The sequence below is a fragment of the Eumetopias jubatus genome, unplaced genomic scaffold (genome assembly GCF_037043125.1).
Source record: "Eumetopias jubatus isolate StellerSeaLion01/CBP00866 unplaced genomic scaffold, mEumJub1_p1.0 scaffold_10, whole genome shotgun sequence".
Lineage (NCBI taxonomy): Eukaryota > Metazoa > Chordata > Mammalia > Carnivora > Otariidae > Eumetopias > Eumetopias jubatus.
Window position 1 is genome coordinate 74,969,917 of NW_028274816.1, and position 19,873 is coordinate 74,989,789.

Sequence of the window (19,873 nt, forward strand, 5' to 3'; positions counted from 1 at the left end):
AAAGATTGGGATCATTCCCTGCATATTTTCAGACCACAATGCTTTGAAACTAGAACTCAATCACAAGAGGAAAGTCGGAAAGAACTCAAACACATGGAGGCTAAAGAGCATCCTACTGAAGAACGAATGGGTCAACCAGGAAATTAAAGAAGAATTAAAAAAATTCACGGAAACCAATGAAAATGAAAACACAACTGTTCAAAATCTTTGGGATACAACAAAGGCAGTCCTGAGAGGAAAGTATATAGCAATACAAGCCTGTCTCAAGAGACAAGAAAGGTCTCCAATACACAACCTAACCCTACACCTAAAGGAGCTGGAGAAAGAACAGCAAAGAAAGCCTAAACCCAGCAGGAGAAGAGAAATCATAAAGGTCAGAGCAGAAATCAATGAACTAGAAACCAAAAGAACAGTACAACAGATCCACGAAACTAGGAGCTGGTTCTTTGAAAGATTTAACAGATTGATCAACCCCTGGCCAGACTTATCAAAAAGGAAAGAGAAATGACCCAAATCAACAAAATCATGAATGAAAGAGGAGAGATCACAACCAACACCAAAGAAATACAAACAATTATAAGAACATATTATGAGCAACTCTATGCCAGCAAATTAGATAACCTGGAAGAAATGGGTGCATTCCTAGAGATGTATCAACTACCAAAATTGAACCAGGAAGAAATAGAAAACCTGAACAGACCTATAACCGCTAAGGAAATTGAAGCAGTCATCCAAAATCTCCCAACAAACAAAAGCCCAGGGCCAGATGGCTTCCCAGGGGAATTCTATCAGACATTTAGAGAACAATTAATACCTATTCTCCTGAAACTCTTCCAAAAAATAGAAATGGAAGGAAAACTTCCAAACTCATTTTATGAGGCCACCATTACCTTGATCCCAGAACCAGACAAAGACCCCATCAAAAAGGAGAATAACAGACCAAAATCCTTGATGAACATGGACGCAAAAATTCTCACGAAAATACTAGCCAATAGGATCCAACAGTACATTAAAAGGATTATTCACCACGACCAAGTGGGATTTATCCCTGGGCTGCAAGGTTGGTTCAACATCCGCAAATCAATCAACGTGATACAATACATTAAGAAAAGAAAGAACAAGAATCGTATGATCCTCTCAATAGATGCAGAAAAAGCATTTGACAAAGTACAGCATCCTTTCTTGCTCAAAACTCTTCAGAGTATAGGGATAGAGGGTACATACCTCAATATCATAAAAGCCATCTATGTAAAACCTACAGCAAATATCATTCTCAAAGGAGAAAAGCTGAGAGCTTTTCCCCTAAGGTCAGGAACGCAGCAGGGATGTCCACTCTCACCACTGCTATTCAACATAGTATTAGAAGTCCTAGCCACGGCAATCAGACAACACAAAGAAATCAAAGGCATCCAAATCGGCAAAGAGGAAGTCAAACTCTCACTCTTTGCAGATGATATGATACCGTATGTGGAAAACCCAAAAGACTCCACCCCAAAACTGCTAGAACTCATACAGGAATTCAGTCAAGTGGCAGGATATAAAATCAATGCACAGAAATCAGTGGCATTCCTATACACCAACAACAAGACAGAAGAGAGACAAATCAAGGAGTCGATCCCATTTACAATTGCACCCAAAACCATAAGATACCTAGGAATAAATTTAACCAAGGAGGCAAAGGATCTGTACTCAGAAAACTATGAAATACTCATGAAAGAAATTGAAGAGGACACAAAGAAAGGGAAAAACGTTCCATGCTCATGGATTGGGAGAACAAACATTGTGAAGATGTCAGTGCTACCTAGAGCAATCTACACATTCAATGCAATCCCCATCAAAATACCATCCACCTTTTTCAAAGAAATGGAACAAATAATCCTAAAATTTGTATGGAACCAGAAGAGACCCCGAATAGCCAGAGGAATACTGAAAAAGAAAAGCAAAGCCGGTGGCATCACAATTCCGGACTTCCAGCTCTATTAAAAGCTGTCATCATCAAGACAGTATGGTACTGGCAGAAAAACAGACACATAGATCAATGGAACAGAATCGAGGGCCCAGAAATGGACCCTCAACCCTATGGTCAACTCATCTTTGACAAAGCAGGAAAGAATGTCCAGTGGAAAAAAGACAGTCTCTTCCACAAATGGTGTTGGGAAAATTGGACAGCCACATGCAGAAGAATCAAACTGGACCATTTCCTTACACCACACACAAAAATAGACTCCAAATGGTTGAAAGACCTAAACGTGAGACAGGAGTCCATCAACATCCTAAAGGAGAACAGGGGCAGCAACTTCTTCGACCTCAGCCGCAGCAACTTCTTCCTAGAAACATCGCCAAAGGCAAGGGAAGCTAGGGCAAAAATGAACTATTGGGATTTCATCAAGATAAAAAGCTTTTGCACAGCAAAAGAAACAGTCCACAAAACCAAAGGACAACCGACAGAATGGGAGAAAATATTTGCAAATGACATATCAGATAAAGGGCTAGTATCCAAAATCTATAAAGAACTTATCAAACTCAACACCCAAAGAACAAATAATCCAATCAAGAAATGGGCAGAAGACATGAACAGACATTTTTCCAAAGAAGACATCCAAATGGCCAACGGACACATGAAAACGTGCTCAAGATCGCTCAGCATCAGGGAAATGCAAATCAAAACCCCAATGAGATACCACCTCACACCCGTCAGAATAGCTAGAATTAACAAGTCAGGAAACGACAGATGTTGGCAGGGATGTGGAGAAAGGGGAACCCTCCTACACTGTTGGTGGGAATGCAAGCTGGTGTAACCACTCTGGAAAACAGTATGGAGGTTCCTCAAACCGCTGAAAATAGAGCTACCGTACGATCCAGCAATTGCATTACTGGGTATTTACCACAAAGATACAAATGTAGGGATCCGAAGGGGTACGTGCACCCCGATGTTTATAGCAGCAATGTCCCCAATAGCCAAACTGTGGAAAGAGCCAAGATGTCCATCGACAGATGAATGGATAAAGAAGATGTGGTATATATACACAATGGAATATTATGCAGCCATCAAAAGGAATGAGATCTTGCCATTTGTAACGACGTGGATGGAACTGGAGGGTGTTATGCTGAGTGAAATAAGTCAATCAGAGAAAGATATGTATCATATGACCTCACTGATATGAGGAATTCTTAATCTCAGGAAACAAACTGAGGGTTGCTGGAATGCTGGGGGGTGGGAGGGATGGGGTGGCTGGGTGATAGACATTGGGGAGGGTATGTGCTATGGTGAGCGCTGTGAATTGTACAAGACTGATGAATCACGGATCTGTACTTCTGAAACAAATAATTCAATATATGTTAAGAAAAAAAAAAAGAAGAAGATAGCAGGAGGGGAAGAATGAAGGGGAGTAAGTCAGAGGGGGAGACGAACCATGAGAGACGATGGACTCTGAAAAACAATCTGAGGGTTCTAGAGGGGAGGGGGTGGGGGGATGGGTTAGCCTGGTGATGGGTATTAAAGAGGGCACGTTCTGCGTGGAGCACTGGGTGTTATGCACAAACAATGAATCATGGAACTCTACATCAAAAACTAATGATGTAATGTATGGTGATTAACATAACAATAAAAAATTATTAAAAAAAAAAGAATGATTGAAATGAAGGTGGCCCCTGAGCATAAGGTCAGAGCCATGCCAGTGCCCTTGAAATACAGACTGTTCCATTCAACGCGTCAACGGCCCTCTGCTCTAAGGAGGGTGCCTGTTACCCCACTTCACAGGTGCCGGATGCAAGCCGGGGTCCTACAGCCTGTGAGTGGGCAAGGAGGAGTCACACCCAGGTCTGCCCAGCTCCAACTCAAACACCCTGGGTCAGCCGATCTCACCGTCCCAAGAGCTCCAACATCATCTGTGGCCACCATGTCAACCCCTTCTAGAACAAGACAGTCCTATCTCCCTGGGGATGAGACAAAGAAGAATCCCACTTCCCTTGAGGGGCTGAGGTTGACCAGAAGTTTCTCAGAGTTCAGGTGTATAGCCCACAGCCCCAAACCGATCCCTGTGAACGGGGACTCTGATCTGCCTTAGCTTCCAAGACCTCTGCAAAGGAGTCTTTCTTGGGTCAGTGGGCAGAAGGGTGGGGGCCCCCTGGGTCAGGGCCTCTCTGTGCCCAGCCAGGGAGGCAGGGAGGTGAAGCTTCCAGCCTCTGGCCACACTGTGCCATGGAGAGCTGGGTCAGCCCCAGACAGGAGGAGAGAGCCAGGGGTTGGGGAGGGGCGTTGGTGAAAAGCCTGGGCGCTGGTAACCAGGGCCTCCAGCTCAGCCTAACGCCAGATGACCAGACTGCCAGGCTGTCCAAGTGACCGACTCCCCACTGATGTTACACAGAAGGCCACAGAAGGGACACGCAATCTTTATGGGAGCTCTGTAGCACGCAGCTGCGTAACCAGTACCTGCGTGCTGGCTCCTACGTCCATCCTAGGAAGGAACTGTGTCATCATTCATTCATTCATTCCCTGCACAGTCACCGAGAACCCGTGATCTTCCAGGCAATGCCCCTGGTCCAGAGACACTACAGTGAAGACAAAGACAAAACCCTTGCTTTGTGGAGCTTACATTCTGATAGCGGCAAAGACAGTGAACCAACGAGCCAACAAGTACACAATGTTAGTTAGACGGCTTACATGCTCAGAAGAAAGTAAGGCAGGGGACCGGTGAAGATGAGGAGTTGGGCAAGGCGGTGCCATCAGAGCATTGGATTTCGCAGCACCGAGATCTGGTGACAGAAAGCTTCCGGCCAAAAATCAAAAGAGGGAAAGACCCCAAGGCAGGCATGGACTGGACATGAGGAGGGACAGGGTCTGGATTCCAGCAAGAGACACGGAAGGTGGCAGGAACAGCGAGGGGCCCGGCTACGCGGAGCTGTGACAAAGCGCCCCTCTGTCAGCTGCCCATGCTTCATTCCCAGTCTCCACAAAGCTTAAACAGTCACGTCCCTTGGCTCCCTTCGTCTGCCATTATAACACACAGCTTTGACAAGAGGCAGGATGACTGATTGCTCATTTATACAACTCACAGTGGTGTGTGGCCGGGACATAAATATTTATTTCCTCCAGCTGAGGCCACTCTTGATAAGGGGGGAAGTTGGGTATCAAAAGTTTGGAACCCCAACACGTGGTGTCACCTGCTACTGGGAGGGACAGGTACCCCGCTGTCCCCCAGCGGCCCCCAGCCAGGCTCTTTAGGGCTGAGTCAGGCCAGGCAGATGCTAAGTCTCCATTCCTCCCCACCCTTGAAGACCAAGCAAGCCCGTCCCCTCCCCCGGCCCCCTAGGAGCCTCTGGGGACTTGCAGCTCCAGATCCTGGTGCATTTCCCGATGCCTGGCTCTACCCGACCCTCCGATCCATTCTGGTATTTCTGCTCATCCCCACTGCTGCACAGTGACCCCATCAGAGCTGCAGACCGGTCCCTCCCCCTCGGCGCACCTGTGTCCTCCAGTCCTTCTGCCCTGCCTGCCGTGGGGATGATGTGTCTCTGCAGCCTGCTAACCTTGGCCAGCCAGGCTCGAGCTGCTGGGTCTTGAGGTGCACCCACGCTCCACAGCCCTCAAGATGTTTCCCTCACTTGCCAGTCTCCCTCTCAGCTCCGGTTCCCCAAGTTTGCTGAACATGAGAACCAGCCACGTGGGAAGCTCTTGAAAAATACCAATGTCCAGGTACCACTCCTGACCAATTAATGCAGAAACTCTGAGGGTGAGAGCCAAGCATGAATAGTTTCGGCACTGTGTACCCCAGTCCATTGTGCAGCCAGGGCTGAGGCTCCCTACGCTAAAAGGAGCTTCTTCCACCTGAATGCGCTTATGCATCATCTGAAGATCATGTTAAAGAGCAGATTCTGACTCAGTACTTCTGGGAAAGGGCCCAAGGTTCTGCGTTGCTAACCAATTCCCGTGGGGATGCAGTCACAGCCGGTTCATGGACCACACTGTCCATCATGCATCTCCCTTCAAAGTCGAGAAGGGACTTCTGGAAGCGTTAGCTAAAAGGCTCTTCCAGAAGGAAAGAGGAATTTTCTAACATGGGGATACGAGCTCCTATACCTAAGAAAACTTACAGGGTCCACCTGTGTAATAAAGTGTCTCCTGGAATTAAAATCAAACCCTAGGGGTGCGTGGCTGGCTCAGTTGGTAGAGCACGCGAGTCTTGATCTCTGAGTTTTAAGTTCGAGCCCCACACTGGGTGTAGAGATTACTTAAAAATGAAATATTTAAAATAAATAAAATAAAATAAAAATTTAAATAGTGTTTAACAGAGGACCCAGCGCATAGTAGGTGCTCAACAAATGGTACTTTTGCTACTCATGTTCTCTCTGCATTATGATTCTTAAGGGAGAACTTACCCCATTTCCTAATCTAACCAGGCATGTGCTTTGGGCATCCAAAAACTGGATGGAGCCCTACAAAGCCTGACAAATCACTTTCGCCCTCAGAAGATGCCCTGTGGGTGGGGGCCAAGCACAGGAAGATCTGGGTCCAGGGGCTTTCATCTCGGACACAACCCCACGGACCCTGCCTTGTCTAAGAATACCAATGCCTTTGGTTTTCCCTCTTTTTTTTTACTAACTTGCCATGAGCCGTGGATATACTTCTGTAGTCCGGTCACAGCTCACAGGGAGTGTGTGCTATGCGTCAGGACCAGTTTTAAGTCTTCTAGTTGGTTTAACTCATTATATCCGTAAAACAACTCAGGGAAGCAGGTACTATTAGCCTCAAGGGCAGACAAGGACACTCAGACCAAGCGGCCTGCCAAGGTCATATACGGAGGAAGTCACAGGGCCAGAAAACAGACAGGGGGTTGTACTTCAAAGCCCAGGCTTTTCCAACGCTTCTCTAACTTCCCTTGCTAAATGACTTCACTAAAATGCAGGTTCTCGGGTGCCTGTGTGGTTCAGTCAGTGAAGCGTCTGCCTTCAGCTCAGGTCATATCTCGGGGTCCTGGGATCGAGCCCTGCATTGGGCTCCCTGCTCCGCGGGGAGTCTGTTTCTCCCTCTCACTCTCCCTCTGTGCCCTTTCTCTCTCTCAAATAAACAAATAAAATCTTTTTTTAAAAACGCAGGTTCTCCTTCAGCAGGTGAGCTGGAGCCTGAGACACCGCATCTCTCACGAACCCCCTGGGAATGCTGATGCAGGCGGTCTACGGACCTCACTTTGAGGAGCAGAACGACTCCTATGATGCCTCCCGGTATTTCTGCCACCGTACCCCTCCGACCAGCGGTTCGTTGATTCGAGGGGTGACAAAAATCACAGTGAATCTCCCCTTTGGACACTTTGGGAAAGTTCTGTTGAAACTTCTGCTCCAATTGCAACATCCTGTGGCAAAGGATATCAGCAGCTGTATGGAAAAGCCGTTGAGCCCATGAGAGGCTGTAGGCATTTGAGGGTTACAAAATTGCTTTTAAATTTAAGTGTCACCACTACTGAGAGCACTCTCTGGACCAGGGAAACCAGGCCCGTCTTGAAAGACAAAGTGAAGAGTCGCAGGTGGAGAAATACAGGGTGCGATTTCTCCGAACAAGCACGGAAGTGAATCACGGAACTGTAAGTTTTCCTTCTTGGATTACCGAGAGAGGATATACACCGATACCAGAATAAATGACACAGCTTCCTGCCCAGAAATGTATTTAAGAGCCAATTGGGACTGTCCACTTAATCAGCCTGGATTCAGCAGCTGGGAGCAAGCAGGCTGGTGAACGAGACAGAGGAAATCAGAGCACAGTGGGGTCTGACTTCAAACCGCGAGTCTTCAGGACAACAAAAATACCCTCCTCAACCCTGATCATAACACCAAGGTTGGATTAAACAGTGATCGACGAAAACAAGGATTGGTTAGAATGGTATGGTTAGGCCATTTTCCACCACCCGGCGATCTCAAACTTTGCTCCACAATAGAATCAGCTGGGAAGATTTCAGCACGCACCTCCCTGCCTCGTGCTCGGGCCACACTCCCGCATACATTAAATCACACTCTCTGGGTGTGGGACTCAGGTATCCCTCGTTCTGAAAGCTCCCCGGGGTGATTCCAACATGCAGCCAAGTTTGAGAACCACCGGAGAGCCTCTTAGGGTCTTTACTCATAAAATGAGGAATCCGTCTGGATCAATGGTTCTTCACCTTGTCTGAGGGTTAGAATCACCTTGGTAAGGTTTTCACAAGCAATGATGTCAGTAGCATCCCTGGAAATTCGGGTTAATGTGTAGGGCCCAGGAATCAGCATTTTCAAGAGCTCCTAGGTGATCCTGATGTGCAGCTAGATAGATGACTCCTGGTCTGGATGTTTTTGCCAAGATTCCTTCCATTGCTGACATCTTAAGCATCTATAATAGTAAGGCTAAAAGTGCATCTTAGATCTCTCGTCTTTACTTTTAAATCAGGGATTTCTAACTCTGGAAAGGTCCGCGAATCCCGTTATATTGTATTAAAAATGTTGGATGAATACACGTGTTTATGTATAGGTACATATTTTTGAAGATGAATGTCCTTCCCTTCTATCAGACCCCCAAACGGTTTCAGTAGATTACCTGAAAGGCAAGTACGTGGTTTCTGATTTAAATAAATTGAAGCAAGTTCAAGAATGAACGGAAAAGAAATTTGATCTCAGCAGCATGTTCACTACACTTTTGAATTTGGCCCATACCTCCTGGCACCAAGCGACTGACTGCGCATCCTTCCAGCAGGTAAAGTTCAGACCCCTATAGCCCCATCCTCCAAAAGGCGTTAGGGTGATGGATGTCAAGCTTTCAGATCCAAGTTGCACTTGGAAGGAGACTATCCACTCAGACCCTTTGGATTCATGTCCCCAACTGGTTTAGGATGTTAGGATTTTTGAGTCCTGACTGTTGCAACCTCTATGTCTGGGTCTGGAGCCTGGCTTTCTTCCCCCCTATGTGTCCTTGGGAAAAACTGCTGAACTTTCCTGTTCCTCTTATGAAATGGGGACAATATAAGTCCTTTTAAGATCGCTGTGAAGGACAAGTAAGGAAATACACGTAAAATGCTCAGCATATCACTTGGCGCAGAGCAAGACCCAAATAAATGGGAGTTATATCACCGTATCGCTGATGTTTTCATGACCATTAACATCTCAGTGCTCTTGCCCAAGTCGCTAAATTTCACTGAGCTTCATTTATTGATCCATATGGCAAGAAAAATACACCCTGCTTCGTTTCCTTCGTGGGGTTATCGTGATGACTGCTAGAACATGGCAACTCATCATATATTCGGGGGAATCTACAGAGCACTGGACAAGGTCACCCTATAATACAGACATAATCCCTACTCTCAGGAAGTACATTCCAATAGTTGGGACTGGCTATGGCAATTTCTCATTACGTCTCTGGCGTCCTGGGCAACCTAAACCATCCCATCCAGTGGGCAAGTGGGGGACCACACTCCACCACGCCCGCCACAAGGCTCCTATCGGGTAAGAGAGTATGCCAACCACTGACTCAATCACACGTGCCCTGAATCGTCTGCTATCCTCCAGCCAGGACACCCAATGGCACCATCTCTCTGATGTCAGGCCCTCCCCAGGAGACGGTCCCCAGGCTCGTCCATACGCCCCAGCCTGCCCAGTAGAGTCTTCTCACAGCACCGTGGAGCACCACCTGCCCCACTGGAGTGAAGCATCACCAACACCTCGAACCAGCGCCCCCACCCCCACCCCAGCAAAGACGCAAGGCAAGGCGATCAGCACTCACTTACCTGGAGTCGGCTTGGCCGTACGCACGGGGGTGTAGTGGTTCTTGGAGGACGATCTGACCGGTGTGTTCTCTTTGGGAGAGGTATTGATAGCCGAGATAGTTTCTCTTTCACAGTGTGCTATGGGGATTGGTCCCTGTTGTCTTAAGATGTCGGCCAGAGCCCTAAACAAGGAGGAGATCACACGGTGAGATTCACTGAGCAGGTGGACACAACCACAGAGGGAGCTGGCTTACTTCCGTGGGCCCTTTGATGGACAGAGCTATGGGAGGAGACGCACACACAGTATTTTGTTCTCAGGAGCCACAGCTACATCAGGTACTGGTCCCCGGGGGTGGGGGAGGATGCAGGGACTGATTACGGTTTCTGTCTTCAATGTATGTCACGTGAGCCCTTTCAAAATACTGACTACCCAAACACCCCCCTATGCTTGGCAGATGTGTGCCCAGCCAGCCAGCAGGACACCCCCGCAGAACGTCTGTAGCCTCGATTCCAACAGCAGGTTACTCATAACACGGGCACAATCGCCCCTTTGGGAAACACCCACCGGGTAGCACGTACTGGATACTGGGGACCCAGCTCTCTGCCTGGGTGGCTCAGCCGGTTAAGCGTCTGCCTTCGGCTCAGGTCATGGTCCCAGGGTCCTGGGATCGAGCCCCGCATCGGGCTCCCTGCTCAGCAGGGAGTCTGCTTCTGTCCCTCCCCACAACTCGTGCTCATTCTCTCTCTCTCTCTCTCTCTCTCTCTCTCTCTCAAATAAATAAATAAATAAACAACAACAACAACAAAGAATGAATGAAAGGTGTGATGTAACTGCAAACACAGGACATACAAATAACAAGGTAAACACCCAACCACACGGACGGTGCAGACCGTGACTGCAGCTGGAGCTTAGAGGAGGCAACAAAATACACAAACACGGACAGGAAGAAACAAGAATGCACAGAGATGCTGCTACGGCTGGAGTGCCATGCCCCTCTGCAAGAGACCCAGCTACCCGAACTCTGAGCAACTTGTATTCACTCAACACATCCCTTCAACCACCAAATGTGCATTTACTGAGGACCCAGCGTGCACACGTCACCGCAGAGCCAGAGGTAAACAGGACACAGTTCCCACCACCTAATGGCTCACAGTTTCGGCGAAATCAGTACGTGGTTTCTGAGTTAATAAACTGAAGCAAGGTTTCAAACAGGACTCGCTCGGAGGGGGTGCTATGTGACCTGTGCGTGTGTGACCATCATTCGTGGAAAAAACAGACAGGCAGGGATAGTCGGAGGTGGCGAAGGCAAGTGTGGACAAGCTACAAACACCCCGCCACCCAGAGAAGGAAGGCCACCTTAGGGCCAGGTCCCCAGTTCTGAGTGCACCTCTGTTTTGTACAAGCTAGGCAGGGACTCTTCCGTCTACTCGGGGAGTCCCTAAGATGTGGGCAAGGTGCCACGCCCCCAAGCCTCCCTGCCCCCGCCACCAGCCTGGCCCATCACCACCCCCCCCCCGCTTCATTCACACTGGGACTCTGGCGCCCAGCATCCTGCCCCCTCACAGTCTAAAAGCGTGTCTGAGAGTGAATTATTGCCTTCCATTATGCTGCCTCTGACATGTTGAACCTTCCGAGGAGAAGAGCATCAACCTGGCAATCTTATCATTTAGTGGCATTTATATAGCAATTTCAGACGTTCCAAACGCTTTCCCGTGGCTGGCATTCTCTTCTCTCCGGCTGAAAAGGGAGGAACAGACACTGGGGTGGACCAAGCAGTGAGGGAGAACACAGGAGCTCCCGAGGTTGGCGAAGGAGGTTCAGGCAGACCCGGGGTCCGGGTGAGGGACCTGAGATTCAGGGTGTGGGAACGAGAAGCACGCACCGCCCTGAAAGGTTGAGAGATTTGGGTCCTAATCCCAAATGAGCTATTCGACTTTAGGCAGCTCTGCTAACCTCTAAAATGGAATCTGATCTTTTCTCCCCCATCAGCAAGACAAAGGGTTTAAACGAACATGACCCTTCCAATTAGATCCCTTCTAATTCCAAAATGTTATAAATATTTTCTGTATTTGTCACCACAAATCCACGCAAGCTATCTTGATTTCCTTCGTTCCTCTGGTTATCAAAGACACTTCCCTACCACGTTCCCATGGTAAGGAAACAGGGAGCTTGAAAGTTATAACAGAAATATAGGCCAATGGAATAGAACTGAGAGCCCAGAAATGAACTCATACGTCTACGGTCAATTGATTTTCAACAAGGGTGCCAAGATCACTCAACGGGGAAAGAGCAGTTTCCTCTACAAATGGTGCTGGGAAAAGTGGATAGCCACATGCAAAAGAATGAAGTTGGACCCTTCATTCACACCAGATGCAAAAATTAACTCAAAGTGGATCACGGAGCTAAATATTAGAGCTGAAACTGTAAACTCTTCGAAGAAAGTATGGAAGTCCATCTTTGTGACCTCAGGTTTCACAGCGGTTTCGTATCTATGACACCAAAATCACAAGCAAGCAAAGAAAAAAGTAGAAATCCTGGACTCTGCCAAAATTAAAAACTTGTCTGCATCCCAGGATACCATCCAGAAAATGCAACACAACCATCAGGAATGGGAGAAAATATTTGTAAATCGTGTGTCTGAGAGGCGACTTATATTCAGAATACATAAAGAACTCTCACAACTCAACAATAAAAAACAACAAACAACCCAATTTAAAAATGGACGAAGGATAGAAAAGACATTTCTCCAAAGAAGGTGCGCATGAAAAGCAGCTCAGCATCATTAGTCATCGGGGAAATGGAAATCAAAACCACGATGAGACATCCGTTTATACCTACTTGAAGAGCTACCACCAAGAAGTCGGATAATACCAAATGTTGGCAAGCCTGTGGAGAAATGGGAGTCTTCATTCACTACTGCTGGGAAGGTAAAATGGTGCAGGCCTTTTGGTAAAGAGTTGGGCAGTCCCTCAAAAGGTTAAACATACAGTCACCCTACAGACCAGCAATTCTACTCCTAGGTAGAGACCCAACAGAAATAAAAACTCATGTCTACACAACACCTGTCTATGAAGGTTCCTAGCAGCATCACCAATAATCACCAGAAGGTGGGAAGAGCCCAGATGTCCATCGACTGATGAATGGATAAACAAAATGTGGAATACTCACACAATGGGTTATTTACTCTGCCTTTTTTTTTTTTTTTTTTAGATTTTATTTATTTGAGAGAGAGAGCGCGCAAGCACGGACAGGGGTGAGAGGGAGAAGCAGACTCCCCACTGAGCAGGGAACCCAACGTGGGACTCGATCCCAGGATCCCGGGATCATGACCTGAGCCAAAGGCAGATGCTTCACGGACTGAGCCACCCAGGTGCTCCTTATTCAGCCTGAAAAAGCAACAACGTACTAATAGATGCCTTGAAAACATCATGCTAAGTAAAAGAAGCCAGTCGCCAAAGACCATGTGTTACGGGATTCTATTTACAGAAAATGTCCAGATTAGGCAGATCCATAGAGACGGAAAGTAGATTTGCGGTGACTGGGGACTGGGGGAGGGGAAAGTGGGGAGTGAATGCTAATAGGTATGGGGTTTCTTCTGGGGGAGATGAACATGTTCCCAGAGGATAGCTAGACAACTCAGGGAATGTAGAGAAAGCACCAAATTGTACACTCGAAAATGTAAGGATGAATTTTATGGCAGGTGCACTACATTTCAATAAAGCTACTACTACAAAAAAAAAAGTATATATTAATTTTCTTTCTGTTTCTTGCCTCTCAAGTTTTTATAAAGACTCCTACCCCTCTGGTGACTGTGAAGGGGGATGGGGTCTTGTGGTTAAGTCCACTGCTTTGGGGAGGCCAAGACAGTCTCCAAGGGTGCTCCTCCACAGTGATGCTGCCCCCCCCCAAGGGGGGACGGCAGTTGGCAACGTCCAGAGACATTTTTGGCAGTCACGCGTGGGGAGGGAAGTGCCGTTGGCTTCTGGTAAGCAGAGGCCAAGGGTGCTGCTAAACAAGCCAGCCCCCCACAACAAAGAATGATCTGGCCCAAAATGTCAACAGTGGCGATGTTAAGAAATCCTGAGCTACCTCTGTGCGGCATGAGGGAAAGCCAGTCTTTGATTAAGGCTCAATGCAGTCCGGCTCCACAGATATCCACTGAGCAGCCCGTACCAGGATCAGACACGGGGCTGGGCCAGAGATACCGAAAGGAAGGTCCCCAAGGAGTGGGCCTGTCTGTCGGGGACTTCGTTGTATCCTGAGGCCTTGGCACACTGCCTGGCCACGTTACATAAACACAGGAAGAAGTGAAGGTCAGCCATGTCCCCACCTTTGTAGGGCTTTCAGCTCCTCTCCCCCTTTGGTCCCCACTGACAGTGTCCGTGGCAATTTCCGAGGAGATTGGCCCCGGGGCTCATCAGCCAAGGAGGATGCAGCAGAGATGAGATTTTCGAACGGCGCTCCCCTCTCAAAGGATGCAGAGGCTCTTGACTCCCAGCCCCTAAGAAGCCCTGCAGGATGCGGGCTCTGAGGACTCAGGGGTGGAGGAAAGACACTTTTCTCAAGACCATCGGGCTCGGTGGAGAGCGGTGTGCTTGGGTCTGGCTTGCGACTGGAGAAGGAGTTTTACCTGGGGTACAGCTAGGCCGTCTCCCCGTGAAGAGAGTGACTTGCACTGTATCCTTTCCAGATGCCCGCTTGGCTGGGCTGAGCTGGGCAGCGCGGCCAAAGGGGAGGGATGCACTAGAGGAGGTGTTCCCGAAGAGGCAGGCTCTCTGGGGGTATAGGTCCCTGCCCGGTGTGGTCCTGATAAAGAGCATGGTAGCCAGGGACACACTCCCGGTCCTCCCACCTTCTGGCAAGGGGAGAGGTGGCCCTAATTTCCAGGCGGTGTCCTCAGGAGCGGTGCCCTCTGGCAGCCCCCCTCACACCCCGTTCCCTCAGCCCCTCAGCTCGTGACCTCCCTTCCTTGTTCCCGTTCCTCTGCTCCTCTCCATCTTCCACCCCCTTCTCCCCAGGGTGCTTGATAAATATTATCCTAATTCTGAAACGTGCCATCCCAGTCTCACCTAATTAATCTGGATGTGCCCCAGGAAATGGGTTAGGGCCTGAGCTATTTTCCAACCACGGGAAAGAAAATCGGTCACTGAGGAACACGGAGGTGCAGCTTGCGGGACGGGGAGAGTGGGCAGCTACTTCCAAGTCCGAGGCGGGGGGCAGAAGGAAGGTCAGGATATGTCTAAAAAAGCATGCTTTTTGCCTGAATTGCCTGGATCATGGCCTTGGTTCGCTGCTCCCTTTGGCACACGGATTCCTTGGCTTTTGTGGACGCGTGGCGAGCAGGGGAGAGTAAATTAACTGGGCAGCAAATCGGAGCAGGGAAAACAGTTGTTTGTGAGCATTCAGGCCAGGAAACTTCAGGGGTCCTCAGGAGCCCCCGTCTGTGTCTTCACCATCTGCATCTCTGAGACACCCCCTCACCTCTGTGCCGCACTAACCAGGTTCTACATGCGCTCGCCTGCCTGATCCGCCGTGACACCCACTCAAACCCTGCGTGACCTTGGCAGGCGGTACCGCCCCGATATTTAACCAGGAACCGAGGCTTGGACGAACTCTAGGACTGGAACGTGATGGAAGAGAAATTTAAATCCGGGACGCGTGACCCGAGTCCGCATGTCCTTTTGCTCACGGGACCACTGCTTATGTTCATCTCACTGCCCCATGCTGGGTCCACTTGCGCCAGTGAGTCCTTCTGGTCTCTCCAGCTGGGTCGGCCAATTTAGCAAATGCCAGCTAACATTTAGGCACGGAGAAACGATCAGTAAAGGAGCAATTTGGATCAAGACCCCTGATCTACCTGCTTAAAAACCTTGGTTAGTAGTGTCAGCAATCCCAAGGAAATGGAAATGTGTTTGAATGTCCCAAAGTGTTGAGTTATCTGGACACCACGGACCAAGCCCAGTCAACATTTTTGATGTGCTGCCACCTGCATTCAAGAGACATGGAATCTTTCTAAAAAGGGCACGTGATTCCCCTTGACAAGAGAGAAATAAAACCTTCATACCTTTGCTTCATGACCTTGCCTGCTTGGGAAATTCAGCAGGAACTCAAAGACTTAGGCAATGGACCACTATCACTGATTGAGCAATTACTATGTGCCAGATACCAATGCTAGACTCACACATGCACCGTATCCTCTAATCCTCAAAATGACAGGATTTGGTAGATGCTATCAGTAGCCACAATTAACTGCCGAGACTATTAAGATTTTTGCAAGGTTAGCTATATTTTGCCCGAGGGCACACAACTAGGAGGTGGTAAATCCAGATTCCACCAACGGGTAGGTTAAGAGACAGAGGGCTGCCTTTACACCACCAGATTATCCATTCATCCACTCCGTCACATTTGTTTTTCCACCTAATGCATCCCTCTAATGATCTCTGAACACAAGGTTCTAGAGAGTGCTCAACTGTTAGTGGAAAAATTGGCCCAAAGAGAAGCAGCTCCCGCTCGGCTACCCGTTTCTAGCAACCTTCGTGAGTCATCAACGTCAGCCGCTTGGAACGTTTTTATGTTGTTTTGAGCAGGCTACTGTTTTGTCCCACCAAGTCCTGAGCAGAACACCAACATACTTCCTAAGACCCTTGTTCTGCACGAGGCCCCAGTGAGAAGCCACTGTCCCCGGGCTTCGTGGAGTTTCTGTCTCAGGAGTTCCGAGCCACACAAATGCCACAGATGGGGAAAAAGTAAGTTCACCTACTGTCCAGTAAGCTTTTCTCTGCCAAGGGCAAGGCAAGCTGACTCGCTTCGACCCCTAACTGTGCCCTTTCGTTTTCCGGAAGGAGTAGGAAGACATTTCTGCTGTTGGATACGTATGATAAAAGGCCAAACAGATCGACTATTCCATGAATAAGCTATTCTGGTTAATGTTCTTACTCCTGAGGACTAATGAGAACACTCTGGATCTTGAAGAATTTTCTCAACTCATTCCTGCCTAATTAAGTAGAATATACTGAATATAACTATTTTTTTTTTTTTTTTAAGAATGCAAGTTTCTTCCATGAGAGGGCCACCAGCCTAATCTTTAGCTCTCTTTGGAGAACACTAAGCAAATGCAGACTATGCTAGGCAAATGGAGCTATTCGTGTAAAAACTGCAGGATGAACCATGAAAGGTTGTTTTGTTTTGTTTTGTTTTAATTTCTCCTCCTTAAGTAAATCTCCGATGGCTACTTTTGTATTTGTCCTAGAAGTAGAATGTGGACATTCTATTCTAGTTAAATCGAATATTCTGGTTATCTGAGTTCCAGAGAATGGAGCTTTTGCATGATGCTGGGAAGAGCTAGTGTCCTCTGTAGCCTCATCCTCGTACCTGTTTACTGGGCAGTTGGCGTGCCTTTAATTCTCCGAAATATGCACTCCGGACAATCGAAGTGAATATATTTTTAATAAACACAGACCAAGGAGAATGGCTTCATTTAGTTCTTATTCCTGGTTCTCTCACGGTCCACTCGAAAAACACAGCTGCTGGCTTTGTGTGTGCACAAGACCGCTCTCCTCATACAGAGAGGCTCCAAATGGGTGTGGAGATCTCCTTTGTTGCGGTAACAATGTTTGTGCATCTGCACCGAGCTCTTCTGGGGGTCTGAGTTGTCCCCGGGCACAATCGGAATTCATCGTGGCCAATGAACACCGCGGGACCCAGGGAGGGAAGGCTCGGCCCGCCTGCTTTGTTTTCCAGGCAAGCAGGGCGCGTTGCTCCATCCCGACCGGCACCTGTCGGGGGTCTGCCGCGTGACGGCCAGCCACGAGCCAGGCGGAACGTAGACGTGCCTCCTCTGGGGCACCCCCGTCCGCCCTTCAGAGCAACCCCTTCCACACACTGTATTCCCAGCCTCATGAATCATGTGAAAATTTACCCGGGAGTGGGAAACTGGGTAGCGTCAACACCAAGCCTCGACTTTCCAGAAATATCTGGATTGTCCGAGAATGAATTAAAGACCTCGATGGGCCGAGGACGACCACGACTTTGAACTGGGGAAAACAAAAATGCTCCCCACGATCTATCAGCAGAGCCACGTGGGCAGTCGGGTGACACAGGAGTTAGCAGATGTACCTGCCACTGGTTTTTTTCTTTTGTTTTCTTGGCATCAGTGCACAGAGCGAAATCCACAGCTGAGGCAAAACCAAGGTGGTATAGCCTCGTGGGGATGCTGGAGCCAGAGTTCCTGGGTTGGAATGCTGACCACTCAGTACAATGGCGATCACCAGTTAGTTACGTAAGTGCCCCATGGTTCTGTTTCCTCATTGAAAAAATAAAGCTGAAATAATAAGGCCAAAAAGAATGTCTACCTCTTAAGAGTTATTACGGAGATTAAATGAGTTAATATTCGCAGAGCACTTTGCCACTTCCTGGCAACCAGGAAGCACTATATAAATATTTGATTCATAAATAAATCCAGAGACAACCTCCTCGTGTCTGCAAACAGGCTCAGCCCACAGGACCACAGCAGAAGTATGGGTGGAAGAGGAGCATCCCGGGCGACTGACTCCATGGCACCAGATGAGCAAAACTCTGGGTGTGAACAGGGAGCCACTTGGCACGCTCTGGCCACGGGTCGTCCTGGAAGGCACCACCCACGTTCGATCTTTTCTGCTCAGGCCTCAGGACGGGCATGCCTCTGGTCACACAGCAGTCTTCCCTGAACCCTGAACCCGGCCTCCGACAGCCAAGTGCAAACAGACAGCCAATCTGTTCCTCTCTGTGAGGCCGTCACAAACTGTGCTTCTGCTAGACCGTGAGGAAGCTCCAAGATAAAGTACCACCAAAAGGCAAGGAGACTCACGTCATGAGCAAAACAAATCAGGATTCCAGCAGGGCACAAAAGAGCAAACGCATCACACTGGCCAGGGCAACGTTTGCTGCAAAGGATTCAGCTGGAGTTTTGTTTTTTCTTCATTCTTCCTACTTCCCTTTTCCTTTCTTCTTTTTCCTTCCTTCCTTCCTTTCTTCTTTAAAAAAAAAAAAAAAGCATAGGGGCGCCCGGGTGGATCAGTCATTAGGCGTCTGCCTTCGGCTCAGGTCATGATCCCACGGTCCTGGGATCCAGCCCCGCATCGGGCTCCCTGCTCCGCGGGGAGCCTGCTTCTCCCTCTCCCACTCCCCCTGCTTGTGTTCCCTCTCTCGCTGTGTCTCTGTCCAATAAATAAGTAAAATCTTTAAAAAAAATTAAAAACTTAAAAAAAAAGCATAAACGTGACTGGCATTTCCAAGCTCAAGCATCTTTGCATCAATGCAACCATCAGAAGAGCGGGGTACACATAAAGACCACCCAATATCCTCCCCAATTTAATTACTTAAGCCATCTATTCGTTCAACCACATTACCTGAGCACCCACCTTGTGCCAGGCATGACTCTAGGCATACAATACAGGTGTGAACAAGATGAGCAAACACACGTGTCATCCTGACATCATGGTCGGGGACACAGACAGGTGCCTAGCCCTGGAGACCAACCAATTTCCCAAAAGGAACCTTTCAGATGTTTACAAGGCGCCTGAATGACTGAGACCTGCATGTTGCTCTTGGAAATGTCACTTGGGGGTTCTGTTAGAGATTTATAAGCCCATTTCTATGTGACCCTCCTTCACACAGGCACGAACACTTGAATGCATGTCCTGTGAGGAACAGACTCATAACTAGGGATGAGTTTATCCAAAAAAAAAAGGGAGATTGAAGGGGGCATGCCCTGCTATCTTCATAGAGAAAGAAGTTTTCTTGTCTTCCAGAAGAAAGGATACATTTCCTCTGGGTTGCCCCACTGGGTATGCCTCACGCCAAGAAGTCAATGTTGGCTCCCTGTAAGAATTAACGAGAATTACGTCCTAACAACCTAATGGACAGCTCCAGGAATAGAGAGAGCCCAGGTCTCGATGCACATGTATGGGAGGACCAAAACACCTCCTAAGTCCCTTTCACCCAAGAGATTCTATGAGTTTAAGATGCTAAAAACAAGCAATCGCCGGAGGCCATCTGCAGACAGCATTCTTACCTGAAGGGAGTGTGCAAGGAAAATGCATTTTCTCCCAGGGCAGTTGGATTTGACGGTACAGATGTACACTCTGCTCGCCTCAACCTCCCAGGGATGCTGAGA

General features: G+C 48.3%; 1 protein-coding gene across 3 annotated transcripts in view; it reads right to left on the minus strand.

Moving 5' to 3' along the window:
- SHISA6 (shisa family member 6) overlaps positions 1 to 19,873 on the minus strand; it is a 301,451-nt gene that overhangs the window by 269,687 nt on the left and 11,891 nt on the right. For all 3 annotated transcript variants that reach the window (XM_088027235.1, XM_088027234.1, XM_028124840.2), the window contains exon 2: positions 9,741 to 9,901. In XM_088027235.1, coding sequence (XP_087883361.1) covers positions 9,741 to 9,901 — 161 coding nt within the window. The remainder of the gene's footprint in view (positions 1 to 9,740; positions 9,902 to 19,873) is intronic.